The sequence below is a fragment of the Lissotriton helveticus genome, chromosome 9 (assembly GCF_964261635.1).
Source record: "Lissotriton helveticus chromosome 9, aLisHel1.1, whole genome shotgun sequence".
NCBI classification, from domain to species: domain Eukaryota; kingdom Metazoa; phylum Chordata; class Amphibia; order Caudata; family Salamandridae; genus Lissotriton; species Lissotriton helveticus.
In genome coordinates, this window is record NC_136070.1 from 616,089,299 (window position 1) to 616,111,761 (window position 22,463).

At 43.6% G+C, this 22,463-nt stretch overlaps 1 protein-coding gene across 3 annotated transcripts in view; it reads left to right on the forward strand.

The window, feature by feature from the left end:
* Positions 1–22,463, forward strand: part of AKT2 (AKT serine/threonine kinase 2) — a 475,180-nt gene that overhangs the window by 380,489 nt on the left and 72,228 nt on the right. For all 3 annotated transcript variants that reach the window (XM_078660662.1, XM_078660664.1, XM_078660663.1), the window contains 2 exons: positions 9,696–9,764; positions 18,197–18,319. In XM_078660662.1, coding sequence (XP_078516788.1) covers positions 9,696–9,764; positions 18,197–18,319 — 192 coding nt within the window. The remainder of the gene's footprint in view (positions 1–9,695; positions 9,765–18,196; positions 18,320–22,463) is intronic.

Consider the following 22,463-nt stretch of genomic DNA (forward strand, 5'->3'; position numbering starts at 1 on the left):
GTCATTATCGCATTCTTGCAAGATATATATAGAGTGCCTGTGACACTTGTTGCATGACTGCTATCCAGCATGAGCGTGACCATTAATTGAATTGTCCCCCCAAATAGCCTTCAACATGAAAACCATAAATTGTTGCATATTTTCCAGAAAGACCTGATTTTGTTTAAATGGAAAAGGGTCTTGAGCACTTATCCATTTCCAGAATAAACATTTAGAGGCTTAGAATAGACTTATCTCCCCTGTCACTTTGCCACCAGACCCATAACATTTTCACAATTCATCTCTCAATCTTGCTGGTGCGATGAATGCTTGTACAACATTCTGTTTTCCATCAGTGCATTGGGGTCAGTAGCAAGTTGTGCGTCTTTCCTCTTGTTGTGATGATTTTCAAAGTTCTGGAAAAGTTGAAGAATAGCTGCATGCATTTTCTGGGTTTTGGATTTGCTCATTCAAGCTACAGCAGTGTATTCTCGGGTGAAACCCCAAACGATAAAGGTGACACATCACTGTATTTGAGGGGAGCAGTGTAGGCACTAGGTGGGAAAGGAAAAGCAGCAGTGGAGGATTAGTGAATGGAAGCTCAGAGTTCATGGGTGGTTACTTGCACAGAGAAGCAGCACAGGGTACTAAGAAGGAAGAAGCACTGTACGTTTCAGGGGACTGAGAAGCCGGGCAGGGTCCAGAGGGAGGAGATGCAGCACAGGGTCCAATAGTGAAGAAGCAGTGTGGGATGGAGAAGAAGCAGGGAAAAGTCAAAAGGGGCAATGGAAAGGCTGGGTGTAAGGGGGCACTTGGCAGGGTCCGGTCCAAGGTTCTGTGGAGTTGATAGTAGTAGTACAGATTCCAAGGGGTTGGGGAACAGTATAGGGCTCAAGGGGTTAATCAAGGGATCAAAAATCTGGGGCTTATTGCAGTATGCAGTGCACACACTCTGCACACTTTTTGGGGGTACCTCAAAGGATGACTTTGGTGCACATGCACTTACCCCGGTAAGCCCTTACTTTCTCTCCTTGACTGGAAAGGAGATAGCGAGTGGTGAACAGACTGGCATCAGGGTGGAGCGGGACATACATCAAAATGTCAGGATATGTTACAGAAAGAAGACACAGAGAGGGGACAGGAAATTTTGTATCCGGAAAACCTAAAAGTAGCGTTCCTGCATGCGTGTGATTTCAGTCCATTCCAAAAGTGCCTAATGCAGCCAGTGCTAAGGTCCGTTCCTTTCTTTCTGCGCCTTCAGACAGTGGTCTGGGGCTCCGCTCCTTCCTCCTTTCACTCAGTGAATAGATTTTCTTCTAAACATTTCCGGTGTGAAAGAGATGGCTCCCCTTAAAACAACATGGTTTAAACCTTGCAGGGATTGTTATAAGCAGAGGACTGTCACAGATTTCCCTGAGATGTTTCTCTGGTGCTTGGGTTCATCACACAGCTCTAACTCCTGCGTGAAACTGGGTCCAGCTGCACCCCAAAGCCATGCAAGAATGTGAGTTGAAGCTCTTCATGGTGATACACTGGAAGGCTCTGCATCAGTCCCGCTCCAGATCGAAATCAACAGACATGACCTGGCCTCCTGTGTCAGCGCTGATCTGAATCTTAGCCTCACCGGCCACACCCCTTTAGTATGCCATTACTCACCTACAGTGATTTAGTAGGAGGCAGGATAAGCCACTTCCTGCAGGGGTGGCAACACATTACATCTGGCAAATAGGTACTGCAGATTGTCCAATGGGACAATGGCCTGCCATTCCTTTTCTACCCACCGCACCTGCCACCTACGTCAGACCACTTCTCAGAGGATCACATGTCCGTTTTAAGCCAGGAAGTGCAGGTTCTTTTGTCCATGTGAGCCATAGAGCGGTTGCTGACCTAGGGAGTAAGGACTGGATGCTATTCCCGCTACTTCCTTGCACCGAAGGACGGAGGAGGACAGATGCTTCCTTCCTATCTTAGATCTTTGCCCTCTCAACGCCTTCCTGCACAAAGACCAATTTAAAATGCTCACCATGGCCCAGATAATGGTTGGTGGTGTTGGACCTGTAGGATGCTTATTTTCATGTCCCCGTCCTGCAGGCCCACAGACTCAACCTGCTTTTCAAGGTGAGCCACAAGCATTTTCAGTTTAATGTACTTCCATTTGGCCTCTACAGTGCCCCTTGGATGTTCACAAAGGTGATGACTGTGGTCGCTGCTCCATCTTTGGTGGCATTCATACAAATGATGGACGGAATGCTAAATAAATCCAACATTGACCCCCAGTCAAGAGTTCTGGGTTAAATCCATCGTTCTTTTGCTCCCCATGCCACCCCATTTTAGACCCCGCCATATGCAAATCAGCCTTGACCCCGTGCCTCATGGGAACAGTCCAGACCGAACTGCCTAGCCAGGTCCTCCGTGGACCAGAAACAAGCATCCTGGGACCAGTTTCTGAATATTACCCTTCATCAGCCAGGCTAGCTTGAATCCAGTGGTACAGTGAGCAAGGGACCCACGTCTGGGCATACCCATCCCTCTTAGGGTGAAAAGTGCTACGCAAACAAATGATGGACGGAATGCTGAATAAATCATACATTCACCCCCAGTCAAGAAATCTGGGTTAAATCCATCGTTTTTTTTGCTCACCATGCCACCCCAGTTTAGACCCAGCCATATGCTAATCAGTCTTGACCCTGTGCCTCATGGGAACAGCCCAGACCAAATTGCCAAGCTAGGTCCTCCCTGGACCGGAAACATGTATGATTTATTCAGCATTCCGCCCATCATGTGTTTGCGTAGCATCTTTGGAGGTAGTCAGGAGTGCCACTTTCCCATACCTAGACGACAGGCTGTTGAAGGTGGGCTCTCTACAATTAGTTATTCAAAATTTGAGAGAGCCCCTTTAGCACACCAGGGGAATAGGGTACTTTTGTACAGTGAAAAAAGATGTTTCCCTTGGCGGAAAGACTAGAGTTTCACAACCTTAGTAATTATCTAGATCACCCAAACATTAGCAGTGGGTCCTAGCGCACTGTGATACACCAACACAACAAAAATATATGTCACTATTTATTTTTTTTGTTAAAAAACCTTTCATAAAGATTACATTTCATAAAATCAACACATTGTGTACATGCATTAAAAACACACTACAATTTAATTGTACATACAATACTTAAAAACACATTTGTTAACAGTCACTTCTTGTCGTCATCAATTGGCTACATAAAAAAAAAAATGTAACACGGGGGGAGAGACATACAGAGACACTCCTTATTGGTCATAAAGTTTGCACATCTGAGAGCCTAATATTCAGAGAATCTACACCTGGACCCACTCAAAATCTTGTCTACAGGGTAGATTCGGTCTCTTGATTGTGCAGAGGAGGCGTCGACGCGTTTCGATGGCTTCTATTGATAATATGCCATCTTTATCAAGACTGAATGATCAGTCTCTCCTGCTTCTGGGCACTGGTTGGTTGCCACTAACACTGTTTGTCCTGATTACATAACCGTTAATGGTATTTGCAAATATCCCCTAGTTTCTGTTCATCCAGCCCTTCATGTTATGATCTTCCTTCTGATTATTGATGTTAATTTTCATGGGGTCCGTCCTTTCTACACCAATTAAATCGCCCCTTGTGGCCTTTTTTAGTTGTGCACGTTCCACTCGGACTTATTCTTTTCACTGTATGGCCGGGCTCTGCACCACTAGCTCTTATGTTATCACCCGGATTTAAACTACTAGCCAGGTCCTCATTTCGTGCTTTTCCAAAATGAACATCTTCACGGGGTGGGTCTTCGGTCTCGTCTTTCTCTTAACTGGCGCACCGGTTTATTCCACTCCCGACACCCTGACAGCGCTTACTCCGTATTTCCTGTTCTGCCGCAATAAACGTGGTGATAACATAAGAGCTAGTGGTGCAGAGCCCGGCCATACAGTGAAAAGAATAAGTCCGAGTGGAACGTGCACAATTAAAAAAGGCCTCAAGGGGCGATTTAATTGGTGTAGAAAGGACGGACCCCATGAAAATTAACATCAATAATCAGAAGGAAGATTATAACATGAAGGGCTGGATGAACAGAAACTAGGGGATATTTGCAAATACCATTAACGGTTATGTAATCAGGACAAACCGTGTTAGTACCAACCAACCAGTGCCCAGAAGCAGGAGAGACTGATCATTTAGTCTTGATAAAGATGGCATATTATCAATAGAAGCCATCGAAACGCGTCGACGCCACCTCTGCACAATAAAGAGACCGAATCTACCCTGTAGACAAGATTTTGAGCGGGTCCAGGTGTAGATTCTCTGAATATTAGGCTCTCAGATGTGCAAACTTTATGACCAATAAGGAGTGTCTCTGTATGTCTCTCCCCCCGTGTTACATTTTTTTTTTTATGTAGCCAATTGATGACGACAAGAAGTGACTGTTAACAAATGTGTAAGTATTGTATGTACAATGAAATTGTAGTGCGTTTTTAATGCATGTACACAATGTGTTGTTTTTATGGAATGTAATATTTATGAAAGGTTTTTTAACAAAAAAATAAATAGTGACTTATATATTTTTGTTGTGTTGGTGTATCACAGTGCGCTAGGACCCACTGCTAATGTTTGGGTGATCTAGATAATTACTAAGGTTGTGAAACTCTAGTCTCTCTACAATTAGTCACAGACCACCTCTATATGATGGCTGTTAGAAATTAAAGTATTAGTTGAAAGGGGTGGTAGCCCACTTCAAATAATAATCACAGCACCTGTCGGGGTGAACCAATGAAGTCACCTAATCTGTGCTTAATCCTCTGGTAATTTGCAACTAAGCAGTCAGGCTATACTTGGAGGCAATGTGTCATCTGCAGCAGTGGAAAAGCGGCAAGTGGGTGAGGTCTGTGACCATTAAGGCCTCTACTTCGATCGGATGCTGCTCTGTGTCAGTCCCAGTGAACCCCTGTACGTTCGGACTTGGGAACTTTTCTAGAAGTTGAATTTTCTTCAGTGGGGCAAACTGGCAAGTTAAGGACGACCTGTTATTCAATGTTGACCTCTGCACCTTCGATGACTACTCTGGTCTCCGTTGGGTTCTCCAGGCAGAAAGTTGCCAAGCGGTCTCCAAGTTCCACTTCTCCCAGTTTGGGAACAGGAAGAATACGCTTGAACACAAGCCAAGTGTCCTGGACCTAGGAGGGCACCATTTGGGGATAGGGACCCACGTTTGAGAACCACCCCAACAGAGGGCGACTAAAGTATTCAATGCAGGTCCAGTTGGAACTGGTCAGTTGGGCAGTTGCATGCAGAGGGGACTCTGGAAAGCTTGTTGTGTCCCTATAGCTCAAACAGGTCAGCCAACTGACTCTTGGAGTCCCTTCTGGGGACCTGGGTTCAGAGGAAGTAGGTCCAGTGTTTCTTCACTTCAGGTTCTTCAGACAACAGGGCAGTCCTGATTCTTCTAATGTCCAGGAGAGTTGTGAAGAGGTATGTGGGGTTCATTTGTATGCCCAGTTCCAGCCTGTGGGTGGAGCGCAATCCATTGTCCATTCCCTAAACCTGTTCTATTAGGTTCCTCCCCTTTCACTGGATTTGGAACCAACCCCAAGAGCGAGAAAAGGGAGCAGGTTTAGATGTGAGCTTTGTCTGCCAGTAACCGGGTAGGCATCCTTTGAAGCTCAGGAAGGGGCTGGGTACAGTCCAGAGGCCATCCTGCCAAGGGAAGAGACCCTCTCCCCACACCTAGAGCCCTTTGTCTACTGTCTGTGAACAGTACACATCTCACCCCTAGTGAGCCATCATGGGCCCAGTGACAGCTGGAAACTGGCAAGAAAGCCTTTTGGTTTTTGGGAGAAAAATGATAACTTTCTGGAAATGTTACTTTCAAAATAGTAATGTAAAATCCAACTTAACCATTAAGTTAGATTTTAAATGACTATTAAAATGAGTCCTTGAAATATTTTTCTAGCTATTCCCAAACTGAATTTATCACTTCTTACATATAATAGTTTAAACCAGTGTTAATCTATGGGAAAGCCCGCTTTGCTACAGTGAAAAACGACGTTAGAGTTTTATTAATTTCCAAGGCATGTAAAAGATTAACTACACTTATACTACTTTTAAATATCATGGACAGTTCCCTGGGGTTTTTAAGGCCTATACTGGGGGCGATTTATAAGTATAACAAAGGTAGATTTAGGCTTGGCAAAAGGTTTATTTTGTCAAGTCAAAAAAAGCTGTTTAAAACTGTGCACCCAGGCTGGATGGAGTGGCCAGCTTCGAGACATATTTGATAGGGCTACTTGGGTGGGTGGGACATTAAGTGGTGCAGCCCACTAGTAGCATTGCATTTTCAGGTTCTGGGTACAGGTGGTACCCTATACTAGGGCCTTACAAGCAAATTAAATGCGCCAGTCTGGTGCATGCCAATTTTACCATGTTTAAAATGGAGAGCACAAGCACTTTACCACTGGTTAGCAGTGGTGAAGTGCACAGAGTCATACGTCTAACAAAAATGATCTCCACAACAGAAGGACCCCCTCCCCCATCAAGGTCAAGAAGAACTACCCACCCTCATGGACGTTTTCATTGCTAAGGTGGAAAAGCTGGAAGGACCATCAGCATTGGTGTGGTCAGTTTGACGATGTTCCACTGTAAAGTCCTTCCTCTATTAGGAAATGGACCACCTAAACAGTTTTGGATTCTCACCCTGCGTTTGTACCAGCCAACTGAGGGGTCCGTGGTCTTGCTGAACCCAGAAGGAAGCAACAAACAAGTATAGCCTCATCTTCTTCAGTGCCCAGATCACACGAAGGCTTCCTTCTCAGTTGCCCTCCACCAACTTTCCATGGGATGTAGCCTCCTGATTGTGAAGACCACAGGCTGGTGCAAACCCTCATCGTATAGCTGTGACAAGACAGCCCCAATGCCAATCTCTGAAGCATCTGTCTTTACTAGGAATTGTTTAGGAAATCCAGGGGCCATGGGCACTGTTGCTGTGCACATGGCTTCCGTCAGAGTATCAAAGGAGTACTGGCACACCTCTGCCCAGATCACCTTTTTAAGCTGCTTTTTTAAAGTTAGTTCAGTTACGGGGGCAACAATGGTGACATAGGCTTTGCCAAATCTCTTGTAATACCCAGCGAGGTCCACGAAAGCTCTCACCTGGTTCTGGGTCTTGGGAGGTTCCCAAAGCCATAATGGTCTGTATCTTGGGCTGAAGAGGCTATACATTGCCTTCACCAACTTGGTGGCCCCAAGTGTACAACAGATCCCTGTCCTACATGGTACTTACTAGCCTTGCTAGTATGGCCTGCCCTTTGCAGAGCCTTAAACACTTCCTGGAGGTGGTACAGGGTTGTCCTCTCATCTAGAGCTGTAAACCACAATGTTATCCAAGTAAGCAGCACTGAAGTTTTCTAGCCCAGCCAGGACCCGGTTGTCAACCCTTTGGAAGATGGCATGGTCACTCTTTAGTCCAAAGTGCATCACTGTGAACTGAAAGTAGCACTCTGGGGTGGACAGTGATGACCACTCTTTGGCCCTCTCGGGCAAGGTGATCTGCCAATATCCAACGTCAAGACAAAGGTACTGAGAAACTTGGCAGCCCCAACATTATCAATGAGCTCATTGGCTCTGGGAAAATGGTTAGAATCAGCCTTGGTGACTGGATTTAGTCCTCTGTAATCCACGCAGAACCTCAGTTCTAGAGTGGCGCCTGGTAGGGCAGCCTTATGTACCAGTACCACTGGACTAGACAATCGAATACAGGAGCGGTCAATCATCCCCAAATCCTACATCTTGGATGATGGCTCTCACTCTGTTATAAAGCCTTTAGATATTATTCTTGACAGGTATGCTGTCCCCTGTGTCTGTCATGGGTGCACTAGTCAGTGAGCCCTTGGGTACTTGAGAATAAAGTGGCGAACTGCCCCAGGAAGTAGCCACAATCCTTCTGTTGCTCTCGCGTCAGGGCAGGGGAGGGGTCAACTCCTGCTACTGATTCATCGTGCTCCTTGGAAGACCGGAGGTCTGAGAGGGGATCACTCTCCTCCTCCTCACCATCATGTCACCAAGAGCATAGTGACTTAAGACCACTCAAAATTTGGCTTCAGACGTTTCACATGTAAGACCCTTAAGGGTGTTCCAAGAGGTCTTGAGGTCCGCCAAGTAGGCGATCTCCCCCTTACAGTTCTTCACGTTAATCCACTGGTCCTTCAAGGCCTGGGGCTCAGTCACCAACACCTTGTGCCAGCTTGGTACTCAACCTAAGTGCTTCATAACTTCCTCGCAGTGTTCTAGGTGCTTAATGGCCTCTTTCAAGAAGCACTTCTTTTTAGTACAAATGGCTAACGTGGCGCTCACTACATCTTGAGGACGTTTCCTGGGAGCTTTCTCCCAACCCTCCTTTACAAGACTGAGAGGCCATGCACAGGGATTAGAAACCAAAATTCAAAGAGACCACAACCCACTTCCTTCTGAGGCACTTTCCTTGTTTGCAAACAGTAGGCAAGGCAAGAGGACATCCCACTTACACCTCAAGGGTTCTAAAAACACAATCATGCCCTTCATGGGGTTCTCTGGGACGAAGAGGGGCAAGACGGTGTAAGAATGGACCTTCTCTCAATGGTTAACCCTCTGCATTAAGATCTGTTATTCACTGTCTAACAAGCAGCTTCCAGGAGGTCTGAGGGCTCACAACACTAGGCCTAAGGCTGCTTCCAGTGCATTGGCCCCTGTAGGGCATGTCCTGGGTAGTTGTCAGGCAGCTATGTGGGCATCGGCGCACATGTTCATGAAAGATTACTGCCTTGGCAGTCAGGACTACTGAGATGGGCGTTTTGCCCCCTCGTTCTTGCAGGACTTTTTAATTTGAACAATTTCACAGATCCACTACCTTGAGAAGTACTACTGGTTTGGTCTGTAGTCACATGATGAGGAATCGGTGGTTAAACATTTCCATCAGATGATCAAGTTACTCACCTTCAGTAATGCTCTTTCTGGTGAATTCTCTATGTAACTGGAGATTCCTCATAGCCTTCCCAATTCCCCAATCTGTGGTATGGTTTCAATCATCTAAAAAGATCACAATATGGGAATCTGCACACTGGTTCGTTCAGATCCCTAATAGGCTTTGTGCCTGAGGGCATAGGCGAATTGATGAAAAAAATCTGATGTCAGCACGCTTAATTTGCACTTCTATCCAGCTCCATTTGTCACTTGCGGAGCGGGACAGTATTGAAGCAGAAGAGTCACTTAGCTACACCTAAGGGCGCGAAGGAGCACTGCTTTTCCGTTTTCTCGATCAAGTCTGACACCTTGGCCAATTCGCAAGGTGATTAATCTACAACTAGAGTTTGCACCGGAAAGATCGTCACTTTAAGGGTAAGTAACTTGTTCTTCTTGCAATATGCGCCACTCTACATGTGTGATGCCACTGCCAGTAGCAGCATCATCTCAGCCAGATGAAATTACCATGTGTTCACTGCTAGGTGCTGATCCGGTTACCTTTGCCAGACAGGTAGAGGTGTTTGCACAAAGTAGGTCAATGCACCATCCATTGCTTCAAGTGGGTACTTCATTATCCTTTTATTTGCAATGGTAGCAACTGTTTGACAGTATAATGAGTCTTAGTCTTTCATTCTTGATACTTGCAACGTTATTATGCATTTTGGAGTCAGAATGTCTTGCTGTATAGTTTACTATTGTTTTAATTCGTTTTTTTAAATTGCAGGCTCTGAAATACGCTTTTCAAACCAGTGATCGGCTATGTTTTGTGATGGAGTATGCAAACGGTGGGGAGGTAGGTCATTAACTTTTTTATTTGTCCACCTTCCTTCTCTTTGTCTTAACTTGTACCTCCGTAGTAAGGATTTTAATGTTCCTATGATGAACCACTGATATACCATTATGTCCGGTTTGTGAAATTGTAGAGGCGCATATAGTGTTTCATGCAAAAACATAGTTAAGAAAATTTGATGTTTAAAATATAGATTATTTGTTTCTAAACTACACTTTTACATTTCTTTGAATGGTTAGTGTCTCAAATGATTAGCTGAAATACAAAGCACCTTTTTCTTGCGGTATGTCATGGGCAAAAGCTTTTTTCATCTGTAAATTTTTTTATTAAAAGTGTATTTTGTTTATAAATTTGAAGAGAAAGTGGCGTCTCCCAAAAGGGATTAATAGTGTGTGACAGGAGACTGAAGCACATATTGACCTCATGTTTGCCAGGGATTTGTGTTTTTGCAATAAACTGTCTTTGAGTCAGAGTGTTTGCCCCCAAATATAATAAAGATATGGCCCTCAAATCGTTGCTGTTCTGTTAGTCGTTCTCTTTATAGATGCGCAGAGTTCAGAGCGTTTGTGGGACTTGTCACTCTAGGGTCCGGGTCCACGAGGTGCCCAGCATTACGGATATTCAGAACTAAAGTGCATCTTCCTCGTATGGTTGATTTTCAAGTTTAGTCGACGGTGAGGGTTATAACCTCTTTTTAAATGCAGACCTCTGTACTGAAATAAACTAGAACTATTGCACCACAGCTCCTTCCTCTGATTGAATTCAGTTGGGGCATATGCCCTCTACCTGTGTAGCCCTCCCTTGCCTTCAGTTTTGAGGGAACCAAAAATCTGAAAATGACAGATGGATTCAGTTTGTTTAGCAATTGATGTGTGCATCAGCTCTGAATCCTCAAGCAGAATAATCCTTTACCTTTTGGAAGTATTGCATGTTTTGTGCACAAAAATAAGAAATGGAAATCGACAGAGTTAAGACAAGAGGTTACGGATAAATGACTAGCGCATAAAAGCAAACTGTACATTCATAGCTATATTGCATAAAATACAGCCTAATTAGTTTTCAGAGTATCCCTAGACTATTGGACATTTTCCATGTGTGCACCTTCTCGCTATGGGTAGTGAGAAATGACGTGGGACGCGTAACCTTCTTATTTATGTTCTTCACCCAATCCAACTATGAAATAGAGTTGATGACAGTGATACAGGAAAAAGAAGGTTGTTTGAATATAATCCCTCGGAGAATAACGACTCTGTCTTTAATTTTAATGCTGGTGGACAGAGGCCAACCACTGTAGCTTTTGCATATGCCAGGGTTTCATACATTTTGAAAATTTGTTTTAAGGTAGCCTTGGATGGCCCTGCAGCCTCCTCAAGCACATTGTGCTCTTTCATATACATGTTCTTGATTGATAGATCTGTTTCCAGCCGTCACTCAGCGGAGTGCCGGCGCCATTTAGCTTATGCTCAGCGTAGTGCAGCGAAACCTAATTAAACCTGGTAGTACATACTGACCCATGGTTGGACTTTGGCTGGATGCTGATCTTTAATGCGCTAGGAACCTACTACAGTCGGCAAAGACACAAGAGGGAAATAGACATCTACTTGTACTACAGTCAAAGCATCATTTACAGAAGCGATTTGGTTCAGGGCATGGTACTGTAAGTGCACAGTGGCTTCTTTAGCCTTATCAATACAAATGCGGTGCCAACTCACATCTATTCTCTAGTGGGACCTAGTTCCAAAGTCTGCTTACAAAAGTGTGGGGTTTCTTTTATTTGACAGTACCAACAGCCCTCCATAAAAGGCGTTACACAATGCCTTTACAATAATATTGCACACGTTATTGGTTTCAATTCTACTTTTGAGGTTCTGCGGATTATAAATGCAATCTTAATGTTTTGCATCCAGTGAAGAACCAAGTTTAAAAGATTGAAAGTGCATAATTCGCTACAGTGCTATGTTTGTGAACTTCAGTGGATACTTACGTTAAAAGGGCAATGACTTCGACCGTAAAAGAGTGGATTGTACCGTTAATGAAAATAAGGTTCGTTTACTAAGGGGTTGCAGTTGGGCTGAATTTTAAACAACACATGTCGAATTTCGCTCCACACATATCTCCCAATTATATGCAGGACTTACACATAAAATGAAAGCAGGGTATCTAATTTAGGGGTCAAAAGTAAAATTCAAACCCTTTATAAAAATGAATCCTGGGTCATTGTATCTAACCTTGAATCACTGATCACGGTATACTCCCTCAGCGCACCAAAATGATCACAGGAATTTCCTGCTTGCTGTGGTGAACCAATATCAGGCAGTAGTACTCTCAGATCGAGGGGTTAAAAGTATCCAAAAAACACCAAAGACTTTCTGGTGAAAATATCAGGTTGGAAGAAGCACAGAAAGAAATGGAGGGAAGAATGGTGCCTTCACAGTGCCTATTGGAGCTGATGGTTATTATCAATCAGACGTGCTGCAAGAAGCACTGTTAAATTGGCAACCCTCCACTCTGTTGCGGTCAGCTCTTCAAAAAGTTCTGAGGTTTCTTTCTTTCACTCTCTACTATAGATAGGCATGAAATGGTTCTATCGTAGAGAAAAGATATATTGTAGGCAAAAGTCTCTGTTGTGAAATAGTCTTTTTGGGTAGTACAGCGAAAGTTTGGAAAAAATGGAACTATCTCTTTTTACCATGGTATCAATATTTGTTTTAAAATGAGTTTTGCGCAGGGCTCCGCCCCTTGGATGTATTGGACGGTTAGCAACTTTGCTTCACCCCTAAAATGCGTAGACTCCACATTGGATGCTGAAAGTATTGAATATAATAATGTTAGCCTTTTCGAAAACCCAACCTCTGGCGCTTCAATTGCACAATAGTGGTTGACGTTTCCTTGGTTCCTCTTGACGTTTGTCACCATGACAGGTAATTAGCGCTTTTGAGGGACTTCTAAACTTCGCAATACTCATTATTGTTATTTTTAGTCATCTAATTTTTAAGCACGAATAGCTGCCTTAATTTCCTATTCCTAACAACCTCAACGTGGAACAGTTTAATATCTCTGGATTGGAGCATGCCAGGTAGGGCAAGGAAGTGTCTAATGATAATTCTTAAATAAACAGGCATGAAAATTGGGTTCTTATGAGAAAATCCGATTGTAGCATACATTTTCATTTTTCAGGTCACCGGAGTTTGCCCTCTGCCTTTCAGAATACATTAACCCCCTTTCACTACCGGGGTTTAAGTTCTTCAAGCAGATGTACCTCTCTGGTCTATTTATGCACCCATACAAACTATACATTTTATCAACACATTTAGGAGCATTTATTGGTGCAAACCCCATCAGTGTCTCATTGAAGCTAGAAAATAAAATGAAATAAGTGGAGAAATATTCATATATTGTAACAAATTGGCTCAATATTTGTTGCATTTATGAGATGGACAAACACATCCTGAAACTTTAACCAAGGAAATGTTGCCCTGGTTGACTGTAGTCTGGTAATACCAAATATAAGTGCATTTTCCTAAGGAACACACTCATAATCAATTATATATAAATGTCGCAGGTCACTCTTCATTTGGTGAGATACTAAACTCGTTACTATATTTTCTAATTCTGTACGAGCTGACATCTATTGAATCAATATTACTAACAACAATGGCCTTCCCTGTAATACTATGGGGTGTACCCCTAGACAGATTAATTCTCTATAACTATTAGACGGCTCAGGGTCAAACTCACCCTTCAAGCCCAATGCGCTACTTGTAGTCGCTAAATTCTGCTGTCGTTTGTCTAAAAACGTATGTGTGTGTGTATGCCTCCAGTGGGTACTCTCTGCTTCCTCCTCTATCCTACTGTGAAAAAAGGGGGAGGGGGGGTTGACAGCGCCTCACGGGAGCAACACCCAGGGGGGGATATGACAGACTGGTACTCGCCTGAATCCCCACTTATCATCATCAGCATCTGTCAACCCAGAACAAAAAGGGGATAAACAGTGTGCAAAGAAATCAAAAAACCATATGTGTGACAAAATGTTAAGTGACCCTCAAAATTAAAAAGAGCTGTGCTAAACTGGCAACTATATCTTTATTCTGTGCTGTTTGCTCGCTCTATTAAAAAACCAAAAACCGACATGTTTCATCACCATCAATACTTTACCGGTGATTTCTTCAGGGTTTTGTTCGGGTCAGCGTGAAATTTGCACCTCTGGATTCTCCCTTTATTGTACCAGGTGGCCTCTCTTTTCCAGCCTACCGGCCCCCGTGGGAGAATCTAAAGCTGGGGGGTACCCTTGTAACATTAGCGGGTGCCCTGTACCGCCATCAGGTCAGTCTCATTCGTGCGCCGAGGTCTGGCTTCCGCTCACCCTTCGTGTGGTAGGCTGGAAAAGAATGGCCACTTGGTACAATAAAGGGAGAATCCAGAGGTGCAAATTTCACGCTGACCCGAACAAAACCCTGAAGAAATCACCGGTAAAGTATTGATGGTGATGAAACATGTCGGTTTTTGGTTTTTTAATAGAGCGAGCAAACAGCACAGAATAAAGATATAGTTGCCAGTTTAGCACAGCTCTTTTTAATTTTGAGGGTCACTTAACATTTTGTCACACATATGGTTTTTTGATTTCTTTGCACACTGTTTATCCCCTTTTTGTTCTGGGTTGACAGATGCTGATGATGATAAGTGGGGATTCAGGCGAGTACCAGTCTGTCATATCCCCCCCTGGGTGTTGCTCCCGTGAGGCGCTGTCAACCCCCCCTCCCCCTTTTTTGACAGTAGGATAGAGGAGGAAGCAGAGAGTACCCACTGGAGGCATACACGCACACATACGTTTTTAGACAAACGACAGCAGAATTTAGCGACTACAAGTAGCGCATTGGGCTTGAAGGGTGAGTTTGACCCTGAGCCGTCTAATAGTTATAGAGAATTAATCTGTCTAGGGGTACACCCCATAGTATTACAGGGAAGGCCATTGTTGTTAGTAATGTTGAGAGTGGGGGGCGGCCAATCCCTTTCGCAATTTCCCTCTAAGGCTCCTGTGTTAAGTGAATCTATTAAATCAAGCCAGATCACAAATGCCCTGACTGGCTCGGCTTACATTTGTCAGATTGTTTTTTTATTTTTTATTCTGGGTAAGGTTTTTTTTTTTGTATTCTGGGTGCCCAAAGGCGATAATCTGGGTGTAGTGAAATTTGGAAAGCTGCTGCAAGAAAAAATCCTTTTTATGATGCTTTTCTTTTGATAAGAGAGACCATGCTTTGGTTGCATGGAAGCATACACAACTCATTTTTTTAATATAGACACATGTACAGTTTTTGTCGCTGGGTACCTGCCCTCTCTCACTCAAATTGGCAGGGTGAAATATCACACAGAACTAAATGATGTGTATCACATTTGATTTCTTTTCTCCAAAAACATGGTTCTTCACTCCAGTCTCTCTTGTGTTGGAACATATTCCCCCAAGACTTGGTTTAAATCTGTGTTCTCATCAATTGGGGATTTCTTTTGTGATGTGCGGCAAATCACCCATGAGAGTTTCATGTTGCTGGAGTTGCTGCTTGCCTTGTGATTATCTGTTTATTCAAACAGCCAGGTCTTGCGACCTTTCCTGAATTGCTGGAGCGATGGGTGGTCCTTAAATAAAGGGGAAGGTCATTCCAAGTTTTGGCCGGCAGGTGTGAGCAGGATTTGACAGTGTGATGTCACAGGATTTCCACAGCTCCAACTCTGAATGTTTTGTGAAGTTCTAAGGAGTCATCTCTGTCAATATCAGGTCCATTATTGTATAAATATGTAAGGCATTTCACACCTATTCAAGGCTAATCGCTGGCTGAGATACTGCTGGGGATATAATGCAAATTAGCCACCAGGAGCTTCAGGCATAATGTAACTTTCTAAGCTTTACTTTTCCCTAAAAATTGTGGTTTGATTATTCTTATATCCTTGCCCGAGATACCATCTTTAGATTTTAACCTGTACTTAGGTTTTCTATGTAGGATAGCTAGGCCTGCCACAGTGAAAATCTTTGTCACTGTAGAGACATGGTATTTTTTAATATTGTAAGTACCATGCGCCAAACCTTTTGGGCTATAAGGCTCACATAGGAGTGACTTACTAATATTTAAAAGGGAGGTTTTTAATTGTCAAATAGCGACATTTCAACAGATCACAATACAGGATTTACACTGCAGCAGTCGGGCTACAGAAGCCATGTTTATACTACAATTATAGTGAATAACACTGTTGTTGCTGCAGTCCACTACTGGTGTTTAACTTCCAGACCCTGGGTACACTTTATACAACCCTATGTTAGGGACTACCAGGCAAGTTAAATGGGCCAAACAATTTCCACACCAGCTTTTCTCTAGCGTATAGTTAAAGAAAGGCTTCCTAACCAGTCGTGCAACAGACTGGTCAGTCCTTTTGGAGCAGCAGATGTTGACACGGCAGCCATAAGTCTGCAAGTCTCCCAACTCCTCCATCTCTGCCAGAACCACCAACAAACTGTTTTGCTTTGTGCAGTATTACTTGGGGCCGAATACAAAATGTTCTCACTATCGGTGATCTACCAGATCCGACAGATCACCGTCCAAATTTTTCAATATGGTTATTCCCTTTCTTTTCTTTCCTCCCCTGCCCAATATCTCCATACCCTGGAGCAGATTTTTAAAGAGCATATGTTGATCCTCCTACAGGAGGTACACCTCCTACTTTCCAATGTTGCAATAGCTAGGCTACTAGATTCAGAGATAATGGCGGGGGTTGTTAGTCTTGCTATTTCCTCATCCAAAAAAGGATGGGCCGCTCAGGTCTAGCTTGGAACTGTCCCTCAACCCCTTCTTACAGAAAGCGAGAATCAAAATGTCCACATTAGCTAAGACCCTACCTGCTGTGAACCTGGGTGCCTGGATGATATTCTTGGACTTGAGGATCACATATTTTCATATACCTGTCCTGAAATTTCACAGGCAGTCTCTGGGTGTCAAGGCAGGCCAGGGGCATTTTCCAGTTGCTGTGCTCTCCTTTGGCCTCACCAGCACTCCTCATGTTGGTGGCCGCTGCCCATCTACAGAGGTCTGGAGTTACTGTATTCCCATACCTAGACGGCTGGCTGCTAAAGGTGTGGCTACCGCCGTCTGTCATGGACCACCTAAATGACAACAGCAGAACTTTTAACATTGTTGGGTTTCACAGTGAAGAAGCAAGATTCCACCGGATTTCCTCAGAGAGGCTTGAATTCATTGTGGCGGTGCTGGATACAATGGAGTTCCGGGCTGTTCTTCTGCAGCAAGGACTCCAGGCCATTCTGGCTATTATCCTGATACTTCAGGCATGTTTCTGGTTCCAGGTGAGGATGGTTCTGAGGCTTCTTGGCCTCTTAGCTTTGTGCATCTCCCTGTTCAAATACATCAGGTGGCACACGGGAGCCCTACAGTGGAACTTGAAGCACCTGTGGGTTCAGCACAATTGTCACTATCCAAATCTCAAAGTTAACAGCTCAACACCTGCAATGGTGGCTGGCCAACCACAATTTAACTTACAGCAGACCACTCTTCCTTCTGCACCCTGAGATGTTGGTTGTGATTGATGCATCATTGCCGGGTTGTGGAGGTAACCTGGTGGAGGTGGAGATCAGAGAACTCCAATATCTATTGAAGTGCAAGCCTTCCTCTGTACATATTTCCATTTCCTGAAGATTCAGATTGTTCGTCTTATGTAGTTTGAAGAAAATGGTGGTGTGCTGAATACTGGATTGCAATTTGCCGCTACAATTGGGAGTGTGTTGAATGCACTGCTGTCTTTTTACAAGGCCGGAAGATAGAAATAGTAACTGGCTGTGTGATTAACAGATACAGCTGAGTTGTCGAAACAATGATTAAAACCATAGTCACAGTGACTCGATCTGTCCTGTACAGCATTAAAATAATGAACTGAAATGCTTGAATGAATGTTAGTCCCTGGTAATTACTATGCCTCATTTCCTCATTTCATGTCTTTTTAAACATAAATTAAACAAAAACAAAACTAGCCTGGAAATATTGTTGGCAAACCAATCTTGGCACTGCTGCAGAACAACAAGTCCAGTCTGAACAGCTTGGGGATGTACTTTTTAAAGGGATTAAAACCAACCCAGACTGCATAGAATGCTACTGTGAGCAAGACCAGTGATCACAATACAATTTTGAATTCTATCCATCTCATTTTATTTTGCTCAATCTTGAAAGCCCTTCTAAAAGTTCATGCATATATTTTGATTGAAATCCAGACTTGAAGTTTTTTGTTTTTTTTTACTTGTCAAAAAAAGTTGATTTTGAACCTTGCAACATGTTTTTTTAATTATAAGTGGTTGTACAAATGGGTAAGTCTTCTGTGGTTCAGTTTGGGCTATTATTGTGTTTTACACTTTTCTGATCTGCCTTTCTCATTCTTGCCTCTAGTTGTTCTTCCACCTTTCAAGAGAGCGTGTCTTCACAGAAGATCGAGCCAGATTCTATGGTGCAGAAATAGTCTCCGCTCTGGAATATTTGCATTCTAGAAATGTGGTGTACAGAGATATTAAGGTAAGCAGTGGATGTGTGTGTGGTTTAAGATATGTGGTTAAAAAAAGTGGCCGTAGTGGTATTAAAGTAAAACGTAGTACCAGTTGTGTTTATTTCCCTTTGTGGTTTTTTCACTGTGTCCAACAGGATATTCACAACTAACAAAACAAACTCCAATATGAGACATTGACTGCTGCTTTTACACATTTCCCTGAGCACACTTTCTTAAAATGGCAAAGTAACTTAGAAAACGGTTGCTACTAATTTGAGAAGTCAAACAGCTTGATAATTGCCATCCCTGGTGGCATTCTTAATCTAATTTTACCAATCTGCTATCTTGAATCTGTCTGGTTTGTTGTATTAGAAGTTAGTAAATATTTAGCCCGTATAATTCAACTCTTTATTGAGGAAAAATCTGACATTATTGGGAATCAAAATCTCCCGATTTTGGCGAACATCAGGAAACCATGCCAGGACAATCTGAAATGCAAACATTGCCCGGTGTTCCTGGATCTACGGAACCAGATTTCTTGTAGTTGCAGCTTTCCATCATGCCCTAAAGTGGCCTTTTTTTCAAACTTACTGCAAAGGATCCACAAACACATCAGCCTTCTTCATAAACTGTTTTTGACAGAAGACAATATTGTTTATATATATTTGAATCCACCCTTTCCACGTTGCTCGCTAGCTACACCATCAGTTGTAAAATGGGTGAGTTATTTTAACTCCTTGTTTCGTGAGGTGTTCTCTTTTCTCAGTCTGCTTCCTGTCTCACCATTTTTTTAAAAACAGATTTTATTGAGTTTTCAAATGACATAATCAAACAAATCTCATAAATTGTTAGGATTATATGCGAGCCCCCACAGGCGTAAGGAAGCAGTTCAGCACAATAATCACAATTCTTCCATCTGCAATTGTCCACATTCTCGCTTGTGAAATAGGAGAATAGTATTCGTCGTAGGCCCGGGCTATCCTCTAGACCTCTGCCCCTTGCTTCCTTTGTGATCATGATGGCTCTCTGATCAGTTGAAAGAGGAGGTCCTAGTAGGATGAACTTGGCTGTGCCATCCTCCAGATTCACATTCCATAAACACATTTGAAACTTATCTGGGATAATATAGTGGAGGCCATGGGGCAAGAAGGAAGTGTGCATTAAGGTGGGGGCAATTGCTCATAGAGGTCACCAACCCCAGCTTGGCTTACGAATGTCAGCATCTGCCTTATCTGCTTGGGTGCAACTAGGTCTGTTGAGGCATACAGGAGTGAGTGTTGAAGGCTACCCAGTTGACTCCAAGAGTGGTGAACTCCCCCTCCGCACTGAGGTTCTTAGTTATAGAGATGTATCTTATCAGCTAGAGCATTGTTTCTTGACCTTTTGATTTCTGTTGGCCCCCACATAATCATTACAGGAACCCTGGGGGTCAATATTGGAATCTGGAGACCTCTACTGAGTTATTAGTGGAACCTGAGGACCCTAGCCTAAACGTTTTTGATAATACAAACTGCAATACAATTCACAAAAATACAGATACATTTACTAAACAAATACACAAATTGTGAAATATTTTATTTAATTCAGAAATATAAAAAGACCACATTTTAATAGGAAGGTTGAAGCTTTTATAAATTTAATTGAGGCCACATATCATTCATACTATATTCTGTTTGATGTGCTTGCTCTGCTCCCACAATTCTGTTTGGAGATACTAACTTTTTAGCCTCTAATTTCAAATTCCTTTAAGTTTACATTCTATTTTTAAATTATCAATTGTATGTTTTGCTCTACGTTTGCTTCTTTATTTATATACACTTTATTAATCTGTTAATATCACTTCATTTTCTAAGCAGTTGCGGATCCCCTGAGTAAGCTTTACAGACCTCCAGGGGTCCCAGAATGACAGATTAAGAAACACTAGTCTAGAGCCACTGCTTCCCCTAAGGGATTTGCTACCCTTGGCATACCAGGGTCTATTCCTGGTGGACTATCTGGTAAATTCTTTTTTACGAAGCTTACAGAATGCAAAGCTCAGGAGCTTCTGCCCATACCAGCTACATATGAAAATGATGGCAGTGATTGCGGCACACCTTCGGAGGATTGGATACCATAATTCCCATAACTCGACAACTGGCTGTTGATAGCAGGCTCCCCTCAGTTGAATACCACCTTCGGGTAATGGCGAACCAACTCACTTTATTGGTGTTCATGATTAAAGCGCCAAAGTCACATCTGACTCATTCAAAGAGTCTTTATTTTATTGGAGCTGTCTTGGGAATGGTACAGTTACTGCCCCTCCCTCCGGCACGACAAGTCTGGAACCTTCGAGCTGTGATCCCGATGTTTGAGCCTCAGTCGTAGGTCTTGGTTACAGTGGTTCTGGGTCTTATTGACCTCCTGCATCCTGCTTGTCAATTATGCAATGTGACCTATGCAGGCTCTGCTGTGGAATATGAAGTCACCAAGGTTCCATTTCAGTTTTGGAGGAGACTGCAAAAGATTTACCATGGTGGCTGCTTGACCAGAATTCGGCCAGTGTCCGACCCTTCTATTACTCCACCCAGAGCTGATATGGTGATTGATGCATCACTGCTGAGTTGAGAAGGCCATCTAGGAGAAGCGGAGGATGCTGGTCTCCAGTGGAAACCTTACTCTACATCAGTCAGTTGGAGTTGAGGGTGATCCGCTTGGTGCAAAAACCTTTCTGCCATCTATCAAAAGGAGGCTGGTAAAGGTTCTCACAGACTACACCACTGCCATGTGATACTGCAACAAGTGGGGTGGAGAGGGTAATGGGTCCTTGTCTTTTGCCTTAGGAACTGGCTGTATTGTCATTTTTCTGCTCATATATCTCCTAGTGGGATCTTTAAACACCAGCAGTTAAACCCAGAGATAGTGCAGGGTGTCTTCCAGCAATGGAGTGAACCTTAGCTCGATCTCTTTCCTACCACCAAGAAAGTCAGCACTTAGCGCACTGACATTCAAAGAAAGCTCTCTTTCAGAGACTCAATCTTCCTAGAGGAGCTCAGGACTCCTGTATTTCTCCCCTCGTCTCTCCTAACTTGAGTTTTGAAAAAGATCAAGCTCTACCGGGCCCAACACATCTAAATGTATCTTGATTGGGCCAGGAGAGTGTAGTGTCTGAACCTCCTGGGCATTAGCGTCTTTGCTCCAATCAAGTTGCCACTTCGGGAGAATCTTCCGTCACAGCAACAGGGCAGGTTCTTCCACACAGGCGTGCAAAAACTGCACCTCTATCCACTGAGATTGACCAGCGGCTATGGATTCCATTTGATCTCCCACCAAGGTTGTTATCTTGGCAGTGAGACCTTTATTTGGTCTCTCCTTCCTAAAGTGCACTCTGTTTGAACCTCTGCACAACTGCCCCCTCTGGCTGCTTTCCATCAAAACAGCCTTTTTAGTGGCGGTACTTAAAACCAGGAGTGAGCAAATTGCAGGCTCTGACATCCCAGGCATTCTTACCTGACCATCTTCCCTGATAAGTAGGCCCTTTGCACTAGGGTCTCTTTCTCACCGAAAGTGTTAACACCTTTCCACGTGGGGCAATCAGTCACCTTGCCCACTTCCTATGTTCCCCTGCACTCTATAGTAGAAGAGCAACTCCACCGTCTGGACCCAAAAAGATCGTGGTCATTCTACCTTGATCAAACTAAAGAGTTCAGGGTGGATGACCAACTCTTTGTGGAGTACGCTGGATCAAAGAAGGTTGTGCGGTGCAAAAGAGGACTCTCTCGCGATGGGTCGTCCTCAGTATCGAAATGTGCTATGCTATGGCCAAGAAACAGCCCATGAAGGCTTATAAACTCATTCCAACAGAGCTAAGACTGCCCCACATTGTTGCAACATGGTGTTCCAGTCTTTGACATTTGTTAGGCAGCAACGTGGCCATCACTGCACATGTTCACTAAGCACTACTGCATGGACAGTCAAGTCCGCAGCGGCGGCCTTTTTGGCCACTCTGTCCTGCAGGATTTCCTCTTCTAAACTTGCCCTCAGTCCCTCATGGGATGGTATTGCCGGGGTATCTATTCTAAGGTAAGGAACCTGTGGCTAGATCATGTCTGTACCAGATAAGCCGTTACTGAAGGTAAGTATCTTGTCCTTTCGACCTGCACCCTCACGCCTTCAGCCAGATGGAAAAATTCCAAA